The following is a 23628-nucleotide window of genomic DNA, read 5'->3' on the forward strand; positions in this document are numbered from 1 at the left end:
ATTTGTTTTGTGGCAGCAGTACAATGCAATACACGATAATAAAAACTGTAAATTACAATAAGAAATGCAGCATATATAAAAAAAAAAATAAGTAATGCAAAAAGAGATGGGAAAAAACAGTACTGAGGTAGTGTTCATGGGCTTATTGACCATTCAGAAATCTGATGGCAGAGGGGCAGAAGCTGTTCCTGAAATGTTATGTATGTGTCTTCAGGCTCCTGTACTTGGTGGGACCAATGAGAAGAGGGCAGAGTTAAGAGTTGTATAACTAATATAACTTGTGCTGATGAGGGGTCCCAAAATGTCAACTCTATTCCCCTCTGTGGATGCTGTCTGACCTGTTGAGTTCCTCCAGCACTTTGTGATGCTCTGGGTTTCCAGCACCCGCACAATCTCTTGTGTTTATAGCTAATTTTTGTTCTTTGTTGAAAGGGCAAAATGCACACATTTAGTAACCAATCTTTTTTCTGATTTAGGGTGCAATTCTGACTACGATGCTCGCAACAAGAAACTTTGCAGGTACGTTCCTCTAAGGCGTCACTCTGTCACATGCCAAAGCACGTAATGAAGGAACCACAAACCGCAGTTGATGGACAAACATGGAAGTGTTTATAAAACATTGTTGTGTGTTATTTTAACACAAGCATTAATCCGTGCAAATACATTAAAATATTTTACGCAAAACAAACTTTTCAACATAAAAGACAGTAATGGTAAACCTGTTTCTGATTCTGAAAGAGCAGATAAAGCAACTTTGAAAAGTTAATTTGTGTTTGTCTACCAACTGTCACAAATTCTAGGTTTAAATCAGTTGTTCTGGATATTGGAATAGATCTCCCTTTAGGATTCAGGGAACTTGCTGAGACTTATTTGAACTTTGTGCTTAATATAATGATTGCCTATTGATGTTTTTCTACGCCGATAGCAACTTGCAGGGGTAATGATACAGGTGCAGTGCGCTCATGGAAGCTCAGCAGTCTGGGTTTCCCCAATTCCATCCAGGTGTCAGTTTGTGCAAGGCAGTGGGGAAGCTGTAATTTTGTCAACTGCTACAAGATTTTCTCTTTACTCACTGCACGGATTCAGTCTGTGCTCCACGCTCATGGAAGGGTGTCAGTTAACTCCGGCGGTCCACATCTCCACAGCATTGTTGGGTCAGAAGTCCAACATCCCACGAAGGTGATATTGCTTTAACTGTGACCTTTAAACAACATTAGTTGAAATCTGTTATTCTTCTGCTGTCGAGCCATTATGTTCGCTGGTTAGATTTCAGTAAACCAGCCTTCCGATTTCCTGTACTTCCTTCCCAAACCCGCCGCTGAGATTTCCATTGGAGCTGATGGTGTTTCGGTATAATTCCAGGGTCATTTTTTGGAAAAAGAAGAGCACAATGGCATAGCTTGCAGTAGAAGAGGATAAAATTTCCCCATGTGCATGAGAAGTGGAGAGCTTGGGATAAATTTACAGCTATGCTTGGGGAACAAAGTTCAAAGCAAGTTTATCATCAAAGTACACGTAGGTCACCATGTACTACCTTGAGGTCCTTTTTCTGCAGGCGTTTATAGGAAAATAAAGATATAATACTGAGAGCATGAATTGTAGAGTTCTTTAAAGAAAGTTTGTTGATTGTGGAGTCAGTCAATCAGTTCACCATTGGGGTGAGTGGCATTATCCATGCTGAATCAGGGGCCTGATGGTATGGTTGAGGGATAATAACTATTCCTGAACTTGGTTGTGTGGGACCTAAGCCTCATGACAATTTGGTTAAACAACCTCACCAATGGTGATGGGATGGAGAAAGATGAGGAGAACTATGTGAGGGGATGGGGACATCAACAACTGTATCCATAGCAAACTTCCACACAATTAATGGATGGAGAGGTAATGGCTGCCGTCAGTGTATGTTTCATTAATTTATTGAGATACAGCGTGCAATAGGCCCTTCCAGCGCCTGGCAAGCCCTAGATTTAATCCCAGCCTAATCACGGGACAATTTACAATGACCAATTAACTTACTAACCTGTATGCCTTTGGACTGTGAGAGGAAACCAGAGCACCGTGGTCACGGGGAAAACGTACAAACTCCTTACAGGCAGCGGCAGGAATTGAACCTGGGTTGCCTACATGTAAACCATTGTGCTAACCACTACGTTACTGTGCCGCCCTATGTTTGAATACAGGAAAAGCAGTTTTCCATGAAAATTAATCCTTTCTGAAAGACATTGAAGTGTTTGGTTGCATTTCAAAGTTCCCCATGATAGGCTCATTCAGAAAGTCAAGAGGCATGGGATCCAGGGAAACTTGACTGCGTGGATTCGGAGTTGATCTGCCCATAAAAGGCAGAGGGTGGTAGTAAATGGACGTATTCTGCCTGAAGGTAGGTGGCCAGTGGAGTTCCACAGGGATCCCTGCTCTTTGTGCATCTTATAAATGACTTGAATGAGTAAGTCAGTAAGTTTTCAGATGGCACGAAGATTGGTGGAGTTGTGGATAGTGTAGAAGGTCGTTGCAGGTTACATCAGGGCATTGATAGGATGCAGAGCTGGGCGTCCTTTGGAAGGTTGAACTTGAAGGCCAAGTGCAGGATTAATGGCAGGATTCGTAGCAATGTAGAGGAACAGTGGGATCTTGGGATTCACATCATAGATCCCTCAAAGTTACTGTGCAAGTTGATAGGGTGGTTAAGAAGCTGTTTGCTGTGTTGATCTTCGACAGGTGGAGAACTGAGTTCAAGAGCCACAAGGTAATGTTGGAGCTCTGTAGAACTCATGTGAAACATCTAACATGGGGAGAATTCTTTTCAGCTCTGGTTGCTTCATTGTAGAAAAGATATGGAAACTTTAGAGAAGGTGCAGAGGAAATTTGCTAGGATGCTGTCTGGATTAAGGAGCATGTCTTATGAGGAAAGGATGAGCAAACTGGGGTTTTCTCTTTGGAGTGGAGAAGGATGAGATATGACTTGATAGAGGTGTGCAAGATGATCAGAGGCCAGCCAAAGACTTTTTCCCAGGGAAGACATGGCTGAAAGGTTAAAAGGTTGGCAGATGTTGTGGGCCAATGGGCCTGCACTGTGCTGTATCATGCTGTGCATTGGAAGGTTAAGTTAATTTCAAAAGCCTCTCAAGCAGCAGTATGCTAAGCTGTTGGTGTTTTCCACAAAATCTCCATTGTTCTATGGACTTGCACATTAATGGAGTTCAGCGAGGGGGCGAAGGGAGTTGGAATGCCAATGAACTGAGACCAAAGTACTCACAGAGGTTCTGAGGAAGAAGAGGAGAGAGTCATTTCCTGTCATACAGTGGAGAAGCGAGATCTGGATCTGTCCTGTTTCGGGAAATACAGTCCTAGTCTGCACAACCTCTCCTAGTTTTATTCATATCCGAGGTTGGGATTTTTGAAAAACCATGGTATTTATATTTCAAAAGTTTGGTGTGTGGTGACTTAATGGGGGTGTATGTAAGGGTGGGAGCATTGATAGAATAGATAGCACCTTTTCCCCAGAGAGGAAATGGCTCATATGAGAGGCAATAATTTTAAGATGATTGGAGGAAAGTATAGGGAGGGGGTTGTCAGAGGTAAGTGTTTTTTTTACACAGATTGGTGAGTGTGTGGAATGTGCTACTGAGAGTGATGGCGGAGACAGATACATTAAGGACATTTAAGAAACTTTTAGATAGGCATATGGATGTTAGAAAAATGGGGGGGATATGCAGGAGCGAAGGGTTGAATTGATCTTGAAGTAGGTTAAATGGTTAGTACAACGTTGTGGGCCGAAGGACCTATGTTCTGTGTTCTCTCTGTGAGCTGATTTGTGGAGCATCTGCCCAATGCTTTTAATTAGTGTTAAAAGCTCCTCTGATGTCAGTGCTTTGAGCAAACAGTACAACAGTGTATTCAGTATATCAAAATGCAGAGATTCAGGTTCATAAATCGGCTGATGGATTTAGGTCAGTTGTGGGCGGCACTGTCAGTTTCCACGTAAACCCTGCTGTGCCGAGCGAGTGGTGGGAGGGCTTGGAGAGGGAGATGCACGGTCACCATAACGACGCAACAAAGAAGTTGGCAGATGCCAGATCCTCCCTTTGGCATCCGTCACTGCCCATGCAGTGGTGACTAACGGCAACATTAATCCATCTTTAGTAGCAGGAGGGACGGCTGACGGTCATAGAAGTGATTGGACGGGGTCTACAGCATCTTAAAGCAAGGAGGAAGTTGCTTATCATAACCTGATGTACTTTCTGGAGTCCCCAGTACTAATCTGTGTCTAAGTAAGTTGAGTTTCTTGTTTGCAGTTTGTCTTACCAATTTGGTACAAGAACCAGAGGGGAGATGAGATCTTTCCTTAACGATTTCCCTACTATGTAGGTGATCTCTTTGCAGTGTTTAAAATCATGAGGGACATAGATAGGGTGAATATGTACAGTGTTTTACCCAGGGTTGAGGAATCAAGGACCAGAGGGCATAGGATAAAATTTAATAGGGGCTTGAGAGGCTATTCATGTTGGCATGATAGCGTAGTGGTCAGCACAATGCTATTACAGCTGGGGCACTGAAATTCAATTCCAGCACCTGCTATAACTCCTGTGACCACGTGGGTCTCCTCTGGGGGCTCTGGTTTCCTCCCACAGGCCAAAGACATACAGGTGAGTAGGTACGTTGTCATTGTAAATTGTCCTGTGATTAGGCTAGGGTTAAATCATTGGGTTGTTGGACGGTGCAGTCATTGAGCCAGAAGATACCTATTCCGTGCTGTATCTCTAAATGAATAAATAAATTGGTGTCTAGTTCCCACCATTGTCCATAAGGAGTTTGTACATTCACCCTGTGAATGCGTGTGTTTCGTCCACATGCTCCAGTTTCCTCCCACATACAGATTAGGTTTAATAAGGTGTGGGTGCCGATAGTGTGGTGATGTTTGCAGGCTGCCCGGCACGATCCTCACTAATTTGATATGACGCAACTGACGCATTTCGCTGTATGTTTTGATGTACATTTGACCAAATAAAGTCAGTCATTAACTTTTTTACACGAAAGGTAGTGTTTATGTAGAATGAATTGCAAGGTAAGTAGATGAGGCAGGTCTAATAACAATTTCTAAAAGACAGTTGGACAGGTACATGGATTGGAAAGGTTCAGCAGGTTGTAACTCAAACACTGGCAAATTAGATCAGCTTGGATAGGTATCAAGGTCAGCATGCACTAGCTGGGCTCAAGGCTCTGTATTCATACTGTATGCAACTCTATTCTCCTTTCACCCAACTAGAAATGCTGGAGGAACTCTGCAAGTCAGGTAGCATCTAGTTCACATTCAAGCTGAGACCCTTCAAGAGGACCAGGAAGGAAGGGAGCAGGAGCTAGAATAAGAGGAGCAGAGGGAACCTTTCTTTCACGGTCCACTCTCCTCTCCTCTCCTGTCAGATTCCTTTTCATTAAGCCCTCTACTTTTTCCACCTATCACCTCCTAGTTTCTTTCTTCATCCCCCCCCAAACCCACTTTCTCCCTCACCTGATCTCACCTATCCTGTGCTGTTGTTGTTAAACTTTATTCTAGGCTAAACACAAGAGATTCTGCAGATGCAGGAAATCCAGAGCAACACACACAAAATGCTGGAGGAACTCAGCAGGTCCGGCAGCATCTACAGAGTGGAATAAACAGTCGTCGTTTAAAGCTGAGATCCTTCTTGCGAACTGGAAAGGAAGGGGACAGAAGCTAAATAAGAAATGAGGGGAGGGAGGGAAAGGTAAACAAACTTTTGTTTCACAGGCCTTCCATGAACACATCTGTCCTTTCTCAGCTCATTTATAGACAGTACTCAGTTACAGGCCGGTGCCGCCTGCCCATGAAACTTCCCAGCGGGATGTTGCATGCAACACTACAGGCGGAAGAAGCCAGAGGTCCATGAGCCAGTCCTTATTTGGGGATCGGAGGTGGAGCGGGTCTGTCTTACTTACTGCCCTTTACACCCCAAGTGTTTAGGGCAGCAGTGCAGGTCCTCTGCTTCTGTCAGTGTAGAAGGATTCTTCATTGCTGTTTTTATTACAATTGTTTTTTGACCAGTCAGGGTCATTGGCTCTGAGCTGAACCCCCGAACCTGGAGGACCGTTGGACCACTCTTAGTCTGACCTCTACCCTTTGGCCTGTCTGGCATGGGTGACCCTATCAAGAGCTAAAGCACAGGGCCCTGTCTCCATTTAACATAGCTCTCTGGTTCATTGAGGCATGCAAGCCTCCAAGCCCTACAACAAGTTTGTGGTCCTCTTGGAGGGTGGAGAAGGTCAATAAATTCCTTCGTGTTATCATTTCAGATGATCTGTCCTGGGTCCAGCATGTAAGTGCCATCACAACGAGGCACAATAGTGCTCCACTTTCTTAGAAGTTTGCACAGATTTGGCATGTCGTCTAAAACTTCGACAGACTTGTGATTGATTGTATCATATTTTGGAAGCTCCAAAGCTCAAAAATGAAAAAGCCTACCAAATGTAGTAGACACAGCACAGCCCATCACAGAAAAAGTCCTTCCCACCTTTGAGCAGATCTACAAGGAGTGATGCTATACAGAAGCAACTTCCATCATCAAGGACCCCCACCATCCAGGCAATGCACTCACCTCCCTGCTACCATCATGAAGGAAGTACAGAAATCTTAGGTCCCACACCCCGAAGTTCCGGAACAGTTATTACCTTTCAACCATCAGGCTTTTGAACCAGCATGGATAACCTACGGTCTCACTTTCAAGGACTCTACAACTCATGTTCTCAGTATTATTTATTTATTTGTATTTACACAGTTAGTCCTCCTTTGCGCATTGGTTGTTAGCCAGTCTTTGTGTATAGGTCTTCATTGATTCTATTGTATTTCTTTGTTCTCTGTGAATGCCTGCAAGTAAATGAATCTCAGGGTTGTATATGGTGACATGTACATACTTTGATAACAAATTTGCCTTAAACTTTGAGCTTTGAACATTGGAATAAACTGCTGGAGGGTGTAAGAGCAGGAGGATGGGATTGGTGCAAAGATGGACAGGTATTTCCCAGCAATGAAATTCCACAAACTGGAAATACATTGTTTATTGCAGTTTTGTATCACAGACAAATTGTGTTCCAAACTCTAAAGTTCAAAATAAATTTATTATCAAATTACATATATGTCACCATATACAACCCTGAGATTAATTTTCCTGTGCGCATACTTAGTAAATCCAAGAAAGATAATAGAATCAATGAAAAACTTTTGTTTCCATAAAAATAAAGCCTAGTTTTCTAAACAGGGAGCAGTACATGATGACTGACACCAGTGCACATTTAGCAAGGACCCATTTCTATCAATAATTTTCAGGGCTTTAGAGAGGGTGCAGATGAGATTTACCAGGATGCTGCCTGCATTAGAGAGGGTGCAGATGAGATTTACCAGGATGCTGCCTGCATTAGAGAGGGTGCAGATGAGATTTACCAGGATGCTGCCTGCATTAGAGAGCATGTCTTATGAAGAAAGGTTGAGCAAGTTAGGGCTTTCCTCTTTGGAGTGAAGGAAGATGAAAGGTGACTTGACAGAGATGTATAAGATGACAAGAGGCATAATCGAGTGGAAAATCAGCACCTGGTCTGCAAGGTGGAAATGGCTAGTATGAAGGGACATAATTTCAAGGAAGAAAGCCCAGGAGGGATGCCAGAGGTAGATTTTTACACAGAGTGGTGCGTGCATGGAACACGCTGCCAGGCCTGGTGGTTGTCTAGTGCATAGATGGAAGAAAAATGAATGGCTATGTGGGAGAGAAGGGTTAGATTAATCTTAGAGTAGGTTAAAGGGTTGGCACAACATTGTGGGCTGAAGGGCCTCTACTGTGCTGTATGTTCTGTGTATAGGAAGGCTAAATTCATTTCAAAAGGCTCTCAAGCAGCAGTACACAGGAGTGATCCATGAGGAAGCTGTTGGAGTTTTCCATTGAATTCCCATTGTTCCACAGGCTTGTAGGTTAATGGTGTTCAGTGAGGAAGGGGGAGGGGTGGAGTGCAAATGACCTGAGACCAAAGTACTCCTGGAAGTTTGGAAAAGAAGAGAAGGGAGTCATTTCCTCTGGTGGTAGAGGCACTTCAGAGTCTCAGAAACACTGACCAAGCGAGGGGGGGAGGGGGCTAGATTGATCTTGGAGTAGGTTAAAACATTGTGGGCCAAAGGGCCTTTACTGTGCTGGACTGTCTTACGTTCTATTAAAAAAGAGAATAGCCCTAATAGAGAGATGGCAGAGCCACATGACCTCCACAGCCATGAATGCTTCTGAAAGTTAGATTATTTTATGGGTTAACTGTGAGGAGGAGTCAAGGTATGTAAACGGAGTGAAAAGAGTTAAATTGATCTTGACAAAGGTTAAAAAGTCATTGTGGGCTAAAGGCCCTGTACAGTGCTGCAATGTTCTACGCTCTAACTCCCTGTGTGTTTTAAAGATAGACTTGGGTGTAAAAGGAAAGCCGTGAACTCGAAGGGGGAAAATGGGAGGGCTTTTAAAACACATGGGCTTTGCGGTTCCTCTTTTAACCTTTCGAGCCTTCTCGGCTCCTGTCACTAAATCCTTCCCTTCGATAGTTGGCAGGCAGTCCACAGCTCCAGCTGCAGCAGCCACAGCTGCTGCTGGTCTGGCTGAGCAAGGTACGTGCTATCGAACACCACTGTGAAACGCAGCATGCCGACTGAGTGCTTTCACCTAACGCGGAATGACTCATTTAACCATCGCTCATCATTGCTCATTGCAGTTCTTTTCCCTTTAAGAAAGCAATAAAGGTATGTGAATTAAAAAAAACACAAATGTACTTGTACCATAGATACATCTGTGTGTCTGCCTACACACACAACCACCAGCGAACATTCAGCCACACATAAATTTGAGTATACACCCCAGCCTATATATATACATGTCAGGGTGAAAGAATTTAACTTGGACACCACATTAAGCAAATAGTTTATACACATATATGAACATCTTTATGATCCCATGCTGGAGTCCAATTCTATTACACACCACCACTTTATAAATTAATATGCACGTACGTATTCGATCATCTGCGATTTATAACACACTCTGACAGATTTGGCACATGGGGTTAACATGTTCAGACTAAATTGGTGTATACATTGCAAATGAACAGCGATTTGAAAGAAGCCGGTTAAGAGCACACTGCAGACACAATGGTGAGGTTTGGGAAACAGTTTCACAGCCCCGGAACAGACAGACGTTCACTGATCTGCTGTATCTATTGTTTGTTTCTCATTTCCAGCTCTGGCAACACTATGCTGTTTGTAGTGTCGGTGTGTGTGCTAATACTGCCTGAGCCTGTCAAAGTGCTTTGCGAATGCCTGGATTGCAGTGAAGAGCACATTCTACTGTAGAATTGTTTTTTGAGTGGAAAGTGTTTAATGCCAGGAGCCTCAGGTGGTGAAGAGAGAGAGGAACAATTACTTTTTGCCCAAACAAATCAAGACAAGATCATATAGGCACTACACTCCTCACTTGCCCACACACCTAATTCTGGAAGAACTGTAATGGAGTGAGTTTTTTTTAATAGAACAACACACACAATGTGCTGGAGGAGCTCAGCAGGTCAGGCAGCATCTATGGATGGGAATAAACAGTTGACGTTTTTGAGCTGAGACACTTCGTCAGGACTGGGAAGGAAGGGGGAGGATGCCAGAATAAGAAGGTGGGGGGGAGGAGAGGAAGAAGTGCAAGGTGGCAGGTGATGGGTGAATCCAGGAGAGGGGGAGGGATGAAGTACAGAGCCGGGAAGTTGATTGGTGGAAGAGATAAAGAGTTGGAGAAGGAGGGATCTGATAGGAGAGGACAGAAGAAAGGGAAGGGGGAGGAGCACCAGAGAGATGTGCTGAGCAGGTGAGAAGGGAAGGTGTAAGAAGGGAACAAGAGTGGCGAATGGTGAAGGAGAGGAGGGAGGTGGGGGGAATTACCACAAGTTTGAGAAATCAGTGTTCATGACGTTGGGCTGGAGGCTACCCAAACAGAACATAAGGTGTTGCTCCTCCAACCTGAGGAGAACATTTTGGATAAAGACTTTGAAACGATTCCGATTTATTTGACACATGTACATGGAAATACACAGTGAAGTGCACGGTTTCCATTCACAACCAACGCACCCACAAGAACCACCACACGTTCCAGTGCCATCATAGCGTCCCACAAAGCTCAACAGAACAACACAGAACACAACAAGCAACAAAACAACAGCAAAACAAGCCCTTCCCTTTCTTCCCTTACCCACCCACCCATGTACGTACAGTACACAGTGCTCTATCCCCAGACAGGCCATCTTCATTGGCCTCTAGCAGACTCAATCAATTATTTACAAACATTATTTTAAACAGAAGGGAACATTGAACTCTCTGCATGCAATGTAGAGGGTATTAAACAAAAATTAGTGATATTCTCCTTCAATCGGAGTGTAGGGTTCATTTCACTGCTCGGTGACTATCAATTAGTATTCGTAACAGATATGTGGAGAAGATGGAGAGAGCCTCGTGGTTCTTTGCATAGAAGCAGTACGCAAGTGGTTTTGAAGGCAAGTTGGGATAATGAGGTATAAAACTGAAGAAAAAAATCGGGAAAGAAAAAGGCAACAGGAAGGATTAGAATTGTCAGCTTTGGTGTGGTACCTGAGCACTAGTACTAGCAGAGTGGACCAAATAGGTGAGGTTGTCATTCTCCAACAACTAGGATAAATGTCTAAAAGGCAAACTATCAATAATTACCACAGATGAGCTTATAAAAATCCCTTCACTTGTGTTTTTTTTTCCAAGTATGAAACCCAACAATTGGAATATAAAACAGTCCATTCACTGGACAAATTGCAAAAGGGCAGATAATGAGTAACTCTTCCTCTTCACAGAGAGCTCATTCACCAAAACATCCAGGTTTATGGTGAGGGTTAGGAGATTTAATGGAGACTTTGGGAAGATTGTCTTTACCTTCCAGGATGGTTGAAGACAGATATGCACACAAACACTGATGAAGTATTCAGGCAAGCACTTGACATGGAAGGTAACAGGCCATGTAGTAACAAATGAGTTCAGTCTGGATGGCTACTCAATGGCCGGTGGGCTGGAGAACCCACTTCCTTGTCCTATAGACTCTACAGAGACTTGCAACTCCATTCTTCTGCACCAGAAGTACATTTGACCACCTCCGCCTCTAGAACACAAACAAGAGTAACAGTCAATATTTTCCTCACATACTAGGCCATAGAACATTGAAGCAGAATTAGGCCATTTGGCCCATCGAGCCTTCTCCAGCATTCCATCAAGGCTGACTTTCTCCTACCTTTTCCCAAAAATCTTAACTCCTAAATTACAAACATGGGAACTAAGGAAGAGATAGCGCAGGTGTGATTTTGTGGCATGTATGTTTCTCATTGTTATATTTTAAAAAATCAAGATCAGGGTATAATGAAAGCTTAATGTCCATTGTCTCAAGTCCACGTTCAATTTTATTGTTTTTCAAGTGCATAGATAAACAGTGCCAAACGAAACAACGTTCCTCTGGATCAGGTACACAACACAGTACGTATAACTCGCACACAACACCACAAGTAAATTAACAAATAATAAAATATATTTGATAAGATTGACATTTAGTATAAGGTTTGCAGTCCTTTTTTCTTTGAGCTCAGATTCTCATCTCCTTGGACATTCCCAGTTTCCAGATTTTGACACTCACCAGCACTATGATATTTCAATCAGTCACTCTGTTAATGTTCAGGCAAGGCATGCTACGCTCTCCCACATGAGAAACATGAGGCTACACAAGCATTTACTGAACTGTGAAAGGACAATACTTGCCCATAGTTACCAACATGAGGAATTCTTCTCTGAGATACCTTATCACTGACTGTCTGCACATGGATTTACCACAGGAGAAAAGTACTTCACCTTACTCAACTTCAGAGGACCTGCATAGGTATTGAGGGGTTGGGGAAAGGTAGGCAACACTCCAAAGCAATCTGCATTCAAAGAACTAGCTGAAAAATGTGTTATAACTATTAGAAGGCAATTAAAATAAATCATCTCCAGTCCTTTCATTTGCGTCATGTACGAAGAGTGTGTTGCCCACATCACATGCCCTTGCCTCTGCGTGTCTGCATGAAGATGAGTTGCCTGCCTAATACCTTCCATCCTGTGACCACCAAAAGGGCCACTCCTCTGCTGCGCACGCACGTGTGTGATCTATATTGGAACAAAAGCTGTGATTCATGTCCCGACATTTCACCCATGGATCCAGTCCATTCGGAATGTGGAGACGCAGGGAGGAATATAGGAATGAGCATGTTGTTTCTGCTGAGAGTTTGTGTTCCTCATGGCAGGCCCTTAGGAAGCACTTGCATGTCACTTACACCCCCTGGTCTCCTGTAATTATTCACCTCCTGTCTTCCTCTTTTGCTGTTCCCAACTCCACCCTAACCTTTGTCTTATGGTGGTAACTTGGTCCCCAGGAAGAACTGACATTGCTAGTTTCTTCATTCTGTGTCAGCCCTACTGGGTCATAGGCCGCCAACAGCAGCTCGCCACAGTTCTCCATCCTGGGCCAGTCTTTCAAGTTGTCCCCAGGTGGAGCCCATCTTCGAAGGTCCTTCTCCCAGGTGCGAGGTCTCTGGCGTTCCTGTTGGTGTTTCTCTAACTCTGGGTTTTTACAGATACCCAACTCTCCTCATTTAGCAGCTGGGCTTGGGAACATTCATGATGGAGTTATTATTAGTTTGTAACCCCTCTATTTCTGCCACCCAGTGTACACCCTCGTCTTCCAGCATTCTTGGCTGTCACGGCGTCGGTCTGACTGGAAACGTGGCAGTGTGTGAGAGTCAAGGACAGATCCCAATTCTAGCTGCTGGGGCCAAAACTGTACCAGTCTCTGTGGTTCCTATGGACCTGCCTCATGCCATTCCCAACATTTAACCCATACACCGCATTTGGAATGAAATTGCTATGAGAAACAAAAAGTATTGACTGTTACAACTCAAACATCATTCTTTCTCCTCTATATTTCACTCTATTCTCTCTACTTTCTATGTGTAATCCATACGAGGTAAGATCATGACAGTAATTTCTTATATTTAATGAAAAACGCTTGAATTTGCCCTTTGATTCAGGGTTTACTGTAATACTGATCATTTTCTTCTTTTTGATTATTACAAAATAAATTCTTTCAAAAGTGTTCTTCTGCTGTATAGAACAACAAAGCAATGCATTGCACAGTATCAGTCCGTAATGCGATGAATATTCACTCTGTTTGTCATTTGATTTTACAGCAGCTAAGAATTTGCTTAACAAGAAGACAGATGGAGTCAAGGTAAGTTGAAGGTTTTGATTGAGGTTTGTTTGTCTGTATGTTATATGTGTATAATCTGTCTCTGCATATCTAATGAGGGGGATACATTATGAACTCCATAATAAGATTGAAAGAGTGCAGAGAAAGTGTAGAAGGACGTGCCATGTCTGGAAGACCTGAGTTATAGTGAAAGGTTGAATCGGTTAGGACTTTATTCCCTGGAGCATAGGAGAATGAGAGGAGATTTGATAGAGGTATACAAAATTATGAGGGGTATAGAGAGGGTATGTGTAAGCAGCCTATTTCTGCTCAGGTTGGGTGTGACTAGAACTAGAGGTCATGGGTTAAGGGTGAAAGGTGAAATATTTAAGTGGGAGCTTCTTCACTCAGAAGGCAGTGCGAGCTGCCAGTTGAAGTGGTGGATGCGGGTTCAATTGCAACATTTAAGAGGAGTTTAGATATTGATGGGAGTGGTATGGAAAGCTATGGTCCAGGTGCAGCTCAATGGGACTAAGCAGAATAACAGTTCAGCACAGAGTAGATGGGCCGAAGGCCTTTTTTCTGTGCTGAAGTGTTCCATGACTCTGGGTGGCGCCTCTGCTCTTGTCTCAGATGTGATACAGTATCTGCGCATGCTTGTTTTGCTTGTGGGTGTGTGAAGGTATAGAGTCGGGGAGTCATAGGTGGGGAGGTTCCTGTTCAGTGTGTTGTGTGTGGGCATTTGTGTAGCGTGTGTGATTCGCACACAAAAGTGTGCCGTGCAGTTGGAGCACATGCATGTTTGTTGCATGCATTTGAAGTAATTGTGTATGTGTTGTATTTATTAAGGAGAGATTTTCTGTGTGTGTGGAAGGTGCAGATTTGTGTTGTGTGTGGGGCAGGTGCAATAGTGGATTATCGTGTGTGTGGGTGAGAGAGAGAGAAGTGGGTGTGTGTGTGTGAGCGAGAGAGAGAAATAGGTGTGTGTGTGAGAGAGAGAGAGAAGTGTGTGTGTGTGTGTGTGTGTGAGCGAGAGAGAGAAATGGGTGTATGTGAGAGAGAGAAATAGGTGTGTGTGTGTGAGAGAGAGAGAGAGTTGGGTATGTGGGGAGGGCTTTTGATTTGATTATATGGTGGGGGTGAGTGTGCATATGGGGTGATCTGTGTGTACGTAGGGTGAGTGTGTATGTGGGGGACAGTGTGTATGAGGGGGTGGGACAGTGTATATATCGGGGTGAGTGTGATTTGGAGGGCATGTATGTCTGCTTTATTCTCCTAAGATTATTTGAAATTCGTACAAGTCCTGACTAATACAGAGAAAGCAAACATTTTTGGAGCTTCAAGATGAGGAATTGAACCTCAGCTTTCCCTGAGGGCGGAAACAAAGCATCACAGATGCCGTAAGTCTAAACGAAATCAGAGCACAGGTGAGCTGCATCTGTGGGGAGAGAAGCGGTGTTAATGTTGCAGCTGGAATACCTCTAATCAGAGTGGACACCTTGTACCTGAAACACTAACTTTGCAGACATCTCCATCAGTTTCTGTAATAAACTCTGAAAGAGATTCCTCTCACTCCCCATGCTAGTTCTGCCTCCTGCTTCTGAACAGAGGTGATTTGGTAATCCACACACCCTATTTCAGTCTTATTTAGCCATAACTGTGCAGCCAAGTGCATATTTTTTAGACTAGTTGATCAATCCTATCTTTACCAGCCTGCCTTTCTTTAAAGGTTGAGTGAACTCAGCCTTTTCTCCTTGGAGCGACGGAGGATGAAAGGTGACCTGATCGAGGTGTACAAGATGATGAGGGGCATTAATAGTGTGGATAGCCAGAGGCTTTTTCCCAGGGCTGAAATGGCTAACACGAGAGGGCACAGCTATAAGGTGCTTGGAAGTAGGTACAGGGAGATGTCAGGGGTAAATATTTTACGCAGAGTGTGGTGAGTGTGTGGAATGGGCTGCCGGCGACAGTGGTGGAGGCGGATACGATAGGATCTTTTAAGAGACTCCTGGATAGGTACATGGAGCTCAGGAAAATGGAGGGCTATGGGTAACCCTAGGTAATTTCTAAAATAAGTCCATGTTCTGCACAGCATTGTGGGACAAAGGGCCTGTATTGTGTTGTAGGTTTTCTATGTACCTTTTTATAAATTTTGCCAAGATAAAACCCCATCTGAGCAGGCAAATGTGTCTTTAAAAATGTCTTTTGTGGGGGAGGGGGAGGGTTATTATTGATGTGTCTGAATTCCAAACCAGGAAGATTTATACTTCAAATATGTAAACTTGGGTTTATAAAAAGTTGATAGGTTTTGGAGTACAAGAAGGCCCTTTTCAATATGCATTGCTCGTATGTGCAGTAAGGATCTAGTTCCAGGATTTCAGGAACAGATTTCAGGATCTAATCCAATCCATCTTATCTCCCCTGTAATGACCTTTAGTCGGCAGCCATTTTGTAATTAGACTCTGTGTTTTCAGAATTGTTTGTTAGTTGTAGAATGGTAGAGTGATGTTGAAATCAAAGTGACCGTTTAGAGAATTCTGCATCTTTCCCATCAACTACATTTAGAATTGAGATTACTCTTTAGATTCTGTAATGCAATAACCAAGATAGTTGTGTTTAGTCCTGGGTATGGATATGATTCAATGAGTGTCCTACATCTAGTCCAAAAATCCACTGAAGAATTGGTGGTCTTGGGGAATTAGATTGTGACTGACTTGTTGAGGGAGGTGGGCATTAATGCTCATTGATGGAGTTTTGCTTTGCGAGTGATATGGTAGCATAGTGGTTAACGTAACGCTATCACAGTGCCCGCGACCCAGATTCAAATCCCGCTACTGTCTAAGGAGTTTGTATATTCTCCCCATGTCCACGCGGGTTTTCTCTGGGTGCCCCTGTTTCCTCTCATATCCCAAAGATGTATGAGTTAGGGTTAGCGAGTTGTGGTCATGCTGTATCGACGCAGAAAGTGTGGCAACACTTGCAGGCTTCTCCCAGCACAATCATCACTGAATTGATTTGACGCAAATGACACATTTCGCTGCATGTTTCGATGTACATCGATGTGACAAATAAATTTTGCACAATCTGGTACAGTAGCATAGCATATTGGAGCATTTGATGGCTCTGGGACTGTATTCCTGGAGTTTAGAAGAATGAAGGAGGATCTCATTGAAACCTATGGAATATTGAAAGGCCTAGACAAAGTGGATGTGGAGAAGATGCTTCTTATTGCGGAGGAGTCTAGGACCAGAGGGCAAAGCTACAGAATAGAGAGATTTCCATTTAGAACATAAATGAGGAGGAAATTCTTTACCAGAGGGAGGTAAATCTCTGAAATTCTTTGCCACAGACAGCTGTGGAGACCAAGTCTGAGGTTGATAGATTCTTGCTTGGTCAGGGTGTCAAAGATAATTGGGACAAGGCAGGAGAATGGAGTAGAGAGGGAGAATAAATCAGCCACAATGGAATGGAGTAGACTTGATGGGCTGAATGGCTCGATTATGCTCCTATGCCTTATGATCTCACAGTGTAAATTAAACTGAAAATCTAAAGGCTGATTTAAAGATTAGAGTACAAGTAACTCCACATTGTAGCAAAAAATGTACTAACTAAATAATGTGCCACTAGCTTATGAGAATAGATTGTTAACCTGGCAAGTTAATAGTGATTCCCAGGAAAAAAGGTATGAGTATCTATACAATTCACTACATTTTCCTGGCATATTGAATTTTTCATACTTTTATTATTAAGCTCCATTTTGCTTTTGTGCTGTGTATCCATGGTAACCAAGGCAGCCAAACCCACAGCTCACTAATCTTAGTCCTAACCATGGTGTATGGGAGGAAACCCACAGAGTCACTGTGTCCCACTCCCATCAGGAGCAGACTATGTGGTTTCTATGCCAGGCCCACCACACTCACAGTTACTTTCCCCAAGCAGTAAGGCTGACCAGCACCTCCACCCACTAACTCCACCACTACTTTATTATTTCCCATCAGTCACCTTATGTACAGCCCAGTGTCATTTTACGGACATACAGTGAATTTATGTATATAAACATCCATCATCAGGAGAGTACAGGCCCAGAGTATCAAAAACCCTCATACAATAACCCTTTCATTCTCAAAATTATTGTTGTGAATCTCCTTTGGAGCCTCTCCAATGCCTTTCATGCCAGCACAAAATTGCTCACAATACTCCAAATGCATTCTGATCAATGCCTTATAAAGCCTCAGCATTACATCCCTCCATTTATGTTCTAGTCCTCTCGAAATGGCTGCTAACATTGCACTTGCTTTCCTTAACAACGGCTCAATATGCAGGTTAACCTTCAGGAAATCCTGCACAAGGACACCCTTACAACATCCCAGCTGTGTTACGGAAGATCTGTACTCCACGTCTAGCTATGGCTCCAGCTAAGTTAAGAGAGTAGCAACACTGCCATCTACCTAATGATAGGAAAATTCAGAATCAGGTTTATTATCACTGACATACTGTAGGTCGTGAAGTTTGTTGTTTTGCGGCAGCAGTACTTTGCAACACATCAAATGTTACTATAAGTTACAATAATATATAAAAAGTATATAAGAACATATTAAAAATAAATAAGTAGTGCAAAAAAGAGCAATAAGTGAGGTGGTGTTCAAGATCCAAAGAAAATATATTATCAAAATACATTTATATCAATCCTGAGATTAATTTTCTTGTGGGCATACTCAATACAAGAAACATAAAATAATCAATGAAAGACCGCACCCAACAGGAAGGGGAAACAACCAATGTACAAAAGGCAACAAGCTGAGCAAATACAAAAAAAAAATAATAATAATAATAATAATAATAATAAATAATCAATAAATATCAAGAACATGAGATGAAGAGTCCCTGAAAGTGAGTCCATAGGTTGTGGGAACAATTCAGTGATGGGGTGAGTGAAGTTGAGTGCAATTATTCACTCTGGTTCAAGTGCCTGATGGCCCATTCAGGAATCTCATGGCAGAGGGCAAGAAGCTGTTCCTAAAGCAGCAGTGTGTCTTCCGGCCGCTATGCCTCCTCCTTTATGGTAGGAATGAGAAGAGGGCATGTCCAGGATGGTAAGGGTCCTTAATGATGGATGCTGCCTTCTTGAGGCATTGCCTTTTGATGTCCTTGATGATGGAGATGTGAGTGCCCATGACGGAGCAGGCTGAGTCTACAACCCTCTGGAGCTTTTTTGATACGTCCTGCTTACGGAAACTAGGAAGCTCCAATCCAGCTAATTAGTTCCCAATCAGCCAGCTGTTAACCACCAGCAAAGTAATGGAAGGAACATCATTGATGTCCTAAAAGGGGCACTAATTCACCAATAATCCTCCCACTTATGCCCAATTTGGGTTTAGTTAGGATCATCCAGTTCCAGACCCCATAATGGTCGTGGTCCAAACACGGGGAAGGTACAGAATTCCAGAAGTGGTGGAGTTACTGTTCTTAGCAACATCCAGGAATAACCTGGTAAGTAGCAACTCACATGTGGACAACATAAACACAAGAGATTCTGCAGATGCATTTACAAAGAATGCATGCCAGCAGCTATGGTTCGTTCGGAGTGTAGAAATTAGGATTAGAAACTTCCAAGTTTCTCTGTTAACCATGAAATTGATTGTGGACTTCAGGAAGGGGAACATGGGAGAACACACACTAGTTCCCATTGAGGGATGAGCAGCTTCAAGTTCTTGGGCGTCAACATCTCTGAAGATCTTTCCTGGGTCCAACATATTGGTGCAATTTATGAAGGAGGCATGCCAGTAGCTCTACTTGACGGAATTTGAGGAGATTTGGTACGCCACTAAAGACCAGCAAATTTCTGCAAATGTGCTGTGGAGAGCATTCTAACTGGCTGTGTCACTGATCAGAAAAGGCTACAGGGGGTTGTTAGCTCAGTCAATCCTATCACGAGCACTCGCCTCCCCAGCATCGAGGACATCTTCGAAAGGTGATGCCTCAAAAAGGTGGCATCCATCAGTAAGGACCCCATCACCCAGGACATGCCCTCTTCTCATTACCATCAAGAAGCTACAGGAGCCTGAAGACAGGTTGAACATTTTAGGAACAGCTTCTTCTTCTCCGCCATCAGCTTTCTGAATGGACATTGAACCCATGAACACTACCTCTCTGTTTACATATTTTATATATTACTTATTTGCTTTTGAGCAGATTGCTGAAGGAAGACGTTAGCCTCTGCGCATTGTGTAGAACCAGTTCACAATGCTGGTTTTAAGATTCAATGGTGATTTCTTTTGGAATAGAGCTATAATTTAAAACTTAATTTGTACGTCTGCTTTCAGAGGAGTGGCCAAGAACCCAAATATTAACACTTGATGGAGGTTTTTAGATCAAATTAACTCTTGTCACCAGAAGCATCAGAGCTGAGAATTATAAATGTGTAGTGCAGGCTAACATAGTGCAAATTAATAGATTATAGAAACAATAGATAGCAAAAAGTAGAGAGGGTGCAGAGGAGATTTACCAAGTTGCTGTCTGGATTAGAGAGCATATTTTATGTGGATAAGTTGAGCGAGTTAAGACTTTTCACTTTGGAGCAAAGGATAGTTGACTTGATAGAGGCATGGATTGAGTGAACAGTCACACTTTCCCATAGTGGAAATGGCTAACAAGAGGGGGCATAATTTTAAGGTGTTTTGAGGAAAGTATAGGTGTGGAGGTTAGAGATAGGTTTTTTTGCACCAAGGGTGGTAAGTACGTGGAATTCCTCACTAAGGGTGGTGATAGAGGCAGATACATTAGGGACAGTTAAGAAATGTTTAGATAGACACATGAATGATAGAAAAATGGAGAGCTCTGTGGGAGGGAGGAGTTCGATTAGAATTGGTTAAAGGGTCAGCACAACATTGTGGGCTGAAGGGCCTGTACTGTACTGTACTATTCTATGTATAAACTGCTTCTGGATTTAAGTAGTGACTGCAGATGCTGGGAACCTAGAACAACACACACAAAATGCTGGAAGAACTGTGTCGAAGAATGAAATAAAATATCAACTGTTTGTTTCCCTCCCGAAATGCTGCCTGACTTGCTGAGTTCCTCCAGTGTTTTGTATGTGTTCTTCTGGGTGTAAGTTTGCTGATTAGTGGTATTGAAAGTCTAAAATAGTCTTTCAGTCATAATCAGGAGTGGGATTATTGGACCATACGGAGGATCTCAAGCCATATGCTCTGCTCTGTCGCATTGATAACCATGCCAAGTCTTTCATTTTAATTGTTGTAGACTCTCTCCATGCCTCCCGAGTCCCCATTTTAAACGTAAGAAACCCCTTGGCTTCAAGTGCTTCTGTTACACCAATGTTAACCATTACTGTGACTATGTCTTTGGCAGATTCATTGTTAACTGTCCCACCACAAGTTTTCTGATGCCCAGTCACCTGCTCCCAAATTTAATTCCAGTTTCTTCATCAATGCTCCCCCCAGTCCTCTGGTGAATAAACCCTTGACTTGTAACAATTGTGGCAGTTTGGGAAGGCAGATGAGCCATATTCTTTTGCAGTACTGCTCGTATCTGCCCATGCTTGAGAAACGTACAGTGAACGAGAAGGTGGCTTTGATATTCCCATGTTGTAATTGCAATCCATCTGACCCTCCTCAAACCCTTTGTGCTTCTCCTATCTAACCAGTGGAAATGTTTTGTTCTTTCCCTCCTCTTGCATTGAACTGTTCAGAAAAGGAAGTCCAGTTCCAGTGTTCCTTTAATGGTGAGGATCTTTTCCGACTTCAACATTTTCACCCCATCTTCCACACATTGTGCTCGCTGAGTATACGCTCCATTCCGCTGTGTGCTCCAACCATCTGTTGGTGTTGCTGGGGCAAATTGAAGAGTGCTTGTTCTTCATTGTCCATCACCATCCCTCATCCAGCCTCATGTTGTCTTGTGTGCGCTTACCCGCTGTAGCTGTCCTCCAGTGTTTTATAAGCACCAGTCTTGAGATTACGCTGATGCTTCTACCTTACTTAAAATGAAGTCCTATTCCTTCAGACCTGATGAGAGTACTCAAGAATCCTGCATGTTTTGATCCTTTGAAGACCATGGAAATATTTTTTGCATTGTTATCAATCGGTAGGCTTGTCTACTTAGCAAACAGCATAATTTCACAGACCAAGAACCCAATGCCTGACATTCCTTCACAAGTGGTAAGAAACTAGGTGTAGTTTATTAAGTTGTATTACTTCTGGAGAGGATTATGACAGTTGCTGATAGAATGTGTACATTTAAGTAATGGAATGAATTTCACCTCTGTTGGTCAGGGGTGACCATGGATATTGTGTCCTAGGTAACTACGTAAATGCAGACAGTAAGCAAACCAGGGCAGTACGATATGGAAAGCAAGCTGCTGCCCATGAAGCAGGCTGCCTCTCTCCACACAGTCTATGTCCTCTAGTATTTGGCATTTCTACTGTGGGAGGAAGACTAACTTTCTACCCTACATATGCAGCTCATAATTTTATCAACTTCTATCCGGCCTCCCCTCAGCTTTCCACACTCCAGAGAAAAATCAAATATGGTCCAACCTCCCCTTATGGTTAACACTGTCTTACCCAGGCACCATCCTGATGACCTCTGTGCCCTGTCCAAAGCTTCCACATCCCCCAGTAACGGGGCGACCAGAATTGCACACAGTTTCATTGTTGTTCTTACAGTAGTGCTTTTAGGCAGAAACAATAACGTGTAAGTCCTCCATTGGTTGGGGTCAACCATGGATGTTGCATCGTAGCTGCCTACATTAGTTGATACGTAAGCCAGGGCAGTACGGTATGGAGAGCAAGCTGCTGCCCGTGCAGCAGGCTCCTCGGGCTCCCCCTCTCCACACAGCTGTTGAATCCAAAGGAACAACAGAGACCGATACAGTTTGGCACCAGCAGTATTGCAGTAGTTGCCAGACAGCATTGAATTCAACATAGGACTGCCTCAGGGTTTCCAGCTCCACGTTTTTCCTTGAGGTTTACTCCCGAAGCCTTCCCCATGAGTGGGTATAGCTGTAGGCAGAGGAGGTTTCAGATCAGAGTTTTCCTTCTCCTCAATGAGTTGCTATTCTCCCTCACATTCCATGAGTTTCCCCTCGACTTACCTCCATCATTCAAAGCATGGATTAATTGGCACCCTGTCATTTGCCCCTAGTGTATAGGTGAGTGGTTAAATCTTGTGGGGGGGGGGATGCACAATAAACTGGGGTTATTGTAAATGAATAGTTGGCGATCTACACGGACATGGTGATCAGAAGGGTTGTTTCTGGACTGTTCTCTTTCAGTTAGGGAATCAATTGGAGATTTTGGAACTGAGGTTGAAATATTCTGTTTGGCTTACATGAATTGGCTTAAAGATTTGGTGTAATATGTTGGAGGAGGAGCCCAAAGAGTGTTTTCTCCACATACCCCTGGATATGCCAGGTCACAGATGCCAATGGTGGTCACATTAGCTGTAAGATGCATGTGGAGCTCCCATCCCTGGGCAGCCCAGGCTACAGCAGGTATATCCATCTTCAGATTCAGATTCGATTATTTATCACATGTACATCAAAACATAGTGAAATGTGCTGATCTCATTGAAACCCAGTGAATACTGAAAGGCCTAGATGGAGTGGACATGGAGAGGATGTTTCCAATAGTGGAGGAGTCTAGAATCAGAGGGCACAACCTCAGAATAAAAGGATGTCCCTTTGGAATAAAGGTAAGGAGGAATTTCTTCAGCCAGAGGGTGGAGAATCTGTGGAATTCATTGGCGCAGACGGCTGTGAAGGCCAAGTCACTGGGTATATTTAAAGTGGAGGTTGATAGGTTCTTAATTTGTAAGGGTGTCAAGGGTTACAGGGAGAAGGCAGGGGAATGGGGTTGCGAGGGAAAATAAATCAGCTAAGATGCAATGGTGGAGAAAGCTTGATGGACTGAATGGCCTAATTTTGCTCCTAAATTTTAAGGTCTTATGGTTTAATTTTATGGTTTGTGTTAATAACCAACACACGTCTGTAAACACAAGGATGTTCTGGGGGCAGCCCGCAAATTCCAGCACCAACGTAGCAGGTCCACAGCGATCAGCAGAACAACACAAGCAACAACAACAAAACAACAGCATAACAAGTCCGTTCCTCCCTCCCACCCACCCAGAGAGGTGCCCAACCCCAGGACACGCTGTCTCTGGGCCTCCAGCCTCATAGGCCTCACAGTCATCAGGCCTCTGACTTCCCGAGTGGATTCACAGACTTGCCAGACCCAGAACTTGGCCATCTGAGCCTTTGGGTCTCAACTTCAGGACTTCTGATCAACTTCCAGGCTTCGATCTGCAGTAT

At 43.4% G+C, this 23628-nt stretch overlaps 1 protein-coding gene across 6 annotated transcripts in view; it reads left to right on the forward strand.

Moving 5' to 3' along the window:
* The window catches only part of camk2g2 (calcium/calmodulin-dependent protein kinase (CaM kinase) II gamma 2), a 450178-nt gene that overhangs the window by 359683 nt on the left and 66867 nt on the right, over window positions 1-23628 (forward strand). Inside the window, exons 12-15 of one of the 6 annotated variants that reach the window (XM_073025628.1) lie at window positions 477-519; window positions 8582-8644; window positions 13303-13343; window positions 21010-21042. In XM_073025628.1, coding sequence (XP_072881729.1) covers window positions 477-519; window positions 8582-8644; window positions 13303-13343; window positions 21010-21042 — 180 coding nt within the window. The remainder of the gene's footprint in view (window positions 1-476; window positions 520-8581; window positions 8645-13302; window positions 13344-21009; window positions 21043-23628) is intronic. The other 5 variants (XM_073025629.1, XM_073025630.1, XM_073025631.1 and 2 more) reach the window with 5 other exon arrangements.

The sequence above is a fragment of the Hemitrygon akajei genome, chromosome 21 (genome assembly GCF_048418815.1).
Source record: "Hemitrygon akajei chromosome 21, sHemAka1.3, whole genome shotgun sequence".
NCBI classification, from domain to species: Eukaryota; Metazoa; Chordata; class Chondrichthyes; order Myliobatiformes; family Dasyatidae; genus Hemitrygon; species Hemitrygon akajei.